Genomic DNA, 2,550 nt, shown 5'->3' with positions numbered 1-2,550 from the left:
GACGGGGTTTCACCATGTTAGCCAGGATGGTCTCGATCTCCTGACCTTGTGATCCGCCCGTCTTGGCCTCCCAAAGTGCTGGGATTACAGGCTTGAGCCACCGCACCTGGCCAACTACAGTTATCTTTCACCTATTCAATGTAGAGATAATGAATGATGCCTAAAGCATACATTCATCTATGTTAATAACGCTATTGTCTTTGATGGGTATACAACTCAGATAGATTTGGAATTACTACCTTAAGGCACAATTTCTCCTTAATGTTGTCTCAGGCTTTGGCAAAATTTAGTTTAAAGGATACGAGTAGTGCTTTAAAAAATATTCCCTCCACAGTCTCCATGCCACCTTTAATAACAGAGTCATTCTCTTCTTCCTTAAATATCCTTATCAGACCTTCTAAAAGGAAGCTGTTATTAATGAAAGCGAAAAGCAGCTTGTAAGAGGAGAAATTATGCAGTGACGGGGGAAAAAATCCCTGAACAAATATTTTCTCTTCGTAATTGGAAGTGGAAGAGAAAAAGTGAACAGGGGATAGAAATAAACCAATAAAATATGTAAACTAATAAATATGTAAACAGTTTTGCAGAGGCCAATTTATATTTTAGCAAGCCTCTCTATTTGCTATGATACCCAAGTTTTCTTTTAGAGAAACTATGATGCTGATAATAGCAGTTTTACTAAAAGATATTAATATCCAATGATATTTGGTAATGCTTATTCAAATACAGGTTGAACATCCCTCATTCAAAAATCCAAAATCTGAAATACTCCAAAATCCAAAACTCTTTGAGTGCTGACACCACCACATGGGTCGCTAAGATAGTGACAGCTTTGCTTTCTGACAGTTCAATGTATACAAACTTTGTTTCATGCACAAATTATTAAAAATATTATATAAAATTACCTTCAGGGTATGTGAACAAGGTATATATGAAACATAAATGAATTTTGTGTTTAGACTTGGATCTCATCCCCAAGATATCTCATTATGTATATGCAAATATCCCCAAATCTGAAAAAATCTGAAACCTGAAACACTCCTGGTCCTAAGCATTTCAGATAAGGGATACTAAACCAGTACTGCTACATCCATCTATACATATAAAGCTACCAGGAGAACTAGTCCACTTGGTAAAGTCTTCTGTACTGTCCTTCACAGCTTAGATTCGATCTTTCCTTAAAGATGTAGCCGGGATACACAGGAGTGTGAATCTGGGCTGACTCAAAGCTCTTCTCTCGAAGGCTTTTTCCTGTGGCACTGGCAGATGGCTGTGTTATCTTCTGGCTGAGGAACAAGTTCCATTCCATCACGTACTTCAGGTTTGCTGGACTGGCGCTCAGCATATTTCTGAAATGTGGGTTTAAAGGGAACTGAAAGGTTAGTTCACACTTCCTTCTGTTGACTCCCCCACCCACTCCCATCCACAGTCACGCCATCTTTTCTAGTTGCTCTGTGTCTTCAGACTAAAACCAAAGGTCTGGTTTATTCCAGTCCTAAAGTTACATTTTAACTTTAGCTATCACAGGCACTAGTGATAATTCATAATCTAGCAAGAAACCCCAATCCACAATTTCATGTGTTGGTCGGAAGCCTCTACAAAAGGGCTTAACAACAGACCTTACAAAAGGCCTGAAACAAACAGCAGCTCGCATTTATCTTACACTTGTTAATGAATAATTGACTTTGTTGAATACTCAAGCCAGCAAACAAGCAAGATAACCATCTGAAAAGTTGGCAGTCTCACACATCCTTTCCTTTAGGCCTATAGTCACAGACATTTTTGAATGGCAACAGGTCTGTGGAGTGTTCCTCCACTGTGGCCCTGAGTGAAATATTTCTATAAATGAAGTTGGGTGTTTTTTTTTTGAGACACCGTCTCACTTTGTCACCGAGGCTGGAGTGCAGTGGTGTGATCTTGGCTCACTGCAGCCTCCGACATCCTAGGCTCAAGTGATCCTTACACCTCAGTCTCCTGAGTAGCTGGGACTAGAGGTGTATACTAACATGCCTGGCTAATTTTTTAATTTTTTGTAGAGATGGGGTTTCACCATGTTGCACAGGCTGAAGACTCCTGGACTCAAGCAATCTGCCTACCTTGGCCTCCCAAAGTGCTGCGACTACAGGCATGAGCCACCCTGCCTGGATATAAATTGGATATTTCAGTTCAATGATACCATGTCCATTTTGCTGTACATTCCTGGTACTGGACCAAATGCAACAAAACGCTGACATAAGTAGATGAGCCTAATTAATATTTTAGAGACAGAAATTCCTACCATTAAAAGTGAAACTATTTGGGAGACTGAAGCTGGAAGATCACTTGAGGAACCAGGGCAACATGGCGAGAGCTTGTTTCTAAAAAAACTAAATAAACTAGCTGAGTGTGGTGGTGTAGTCCCAGCTACTCAGTGGGAGGCTGAGGTGGAAGGGTGGAAGAATCGCTTGATCCCAGGAGGTTGAGGCTGAAGTAAGCTGTGATCATGCCACTGCACTCCAGCCTGGGTGACAGAGTAAGAAATTATATATATATATATATTTTTTTTTTTTT

The 2,550-nt window shown here is 40.2% G+C and overlaps 1 protein-coding gene across 2 annotated transcripts in view; it reads right to left on the bottom strand.

Moving 5' to 3' along the window:
* Positions 1-37: 37 nt before the first annotated feature.
* Positions 38-2,550, bottom strand: part of POGLUT3 (protein O-glucosyltransferase 3) — a 27,701-nt gene continuing 25,188 nt past the window's right edge. Inside the window, exon 8 of one of the 2 annotated variants that reach the window (XM_017855258.1) lies at positions 38-1,349. In XM_017855258.1, the coding sequence (XP_017710747.1) occupies positions 1,224-1,349 (126 nt within the window). In that variant the 3' untranslated portion in view covers positions 38-1,223. The remainder of the gene's footprint in view (positions 1,350-2,550) is intronic. The other variant, XM_017855259.1, reaches the window with a different exon arrangement.

Source organism: Rhinopithecus bieti, unplaced genomic scaffold (genome assembly GCF_001698545.2).
Source record: "Rhinopithecus bieti isolate Rb0 unplaced genomic scaffold, ASM169854v2 scaffold_39705, whole genome shotgun sequence".
NCBI classification, from domain to species: domain Eukaryota; kingdom Metazoa; phylum Chordata; class Mammalia; order Primates; family Cercopithecidae; genus Rhinopithecus; species Rhinopithecus bieti.
The sequence above is the reverse complement of the archived record's forward strand: the minus strand, read 5'-3'. Positions and strand labels throughout refer to the sequence as shown.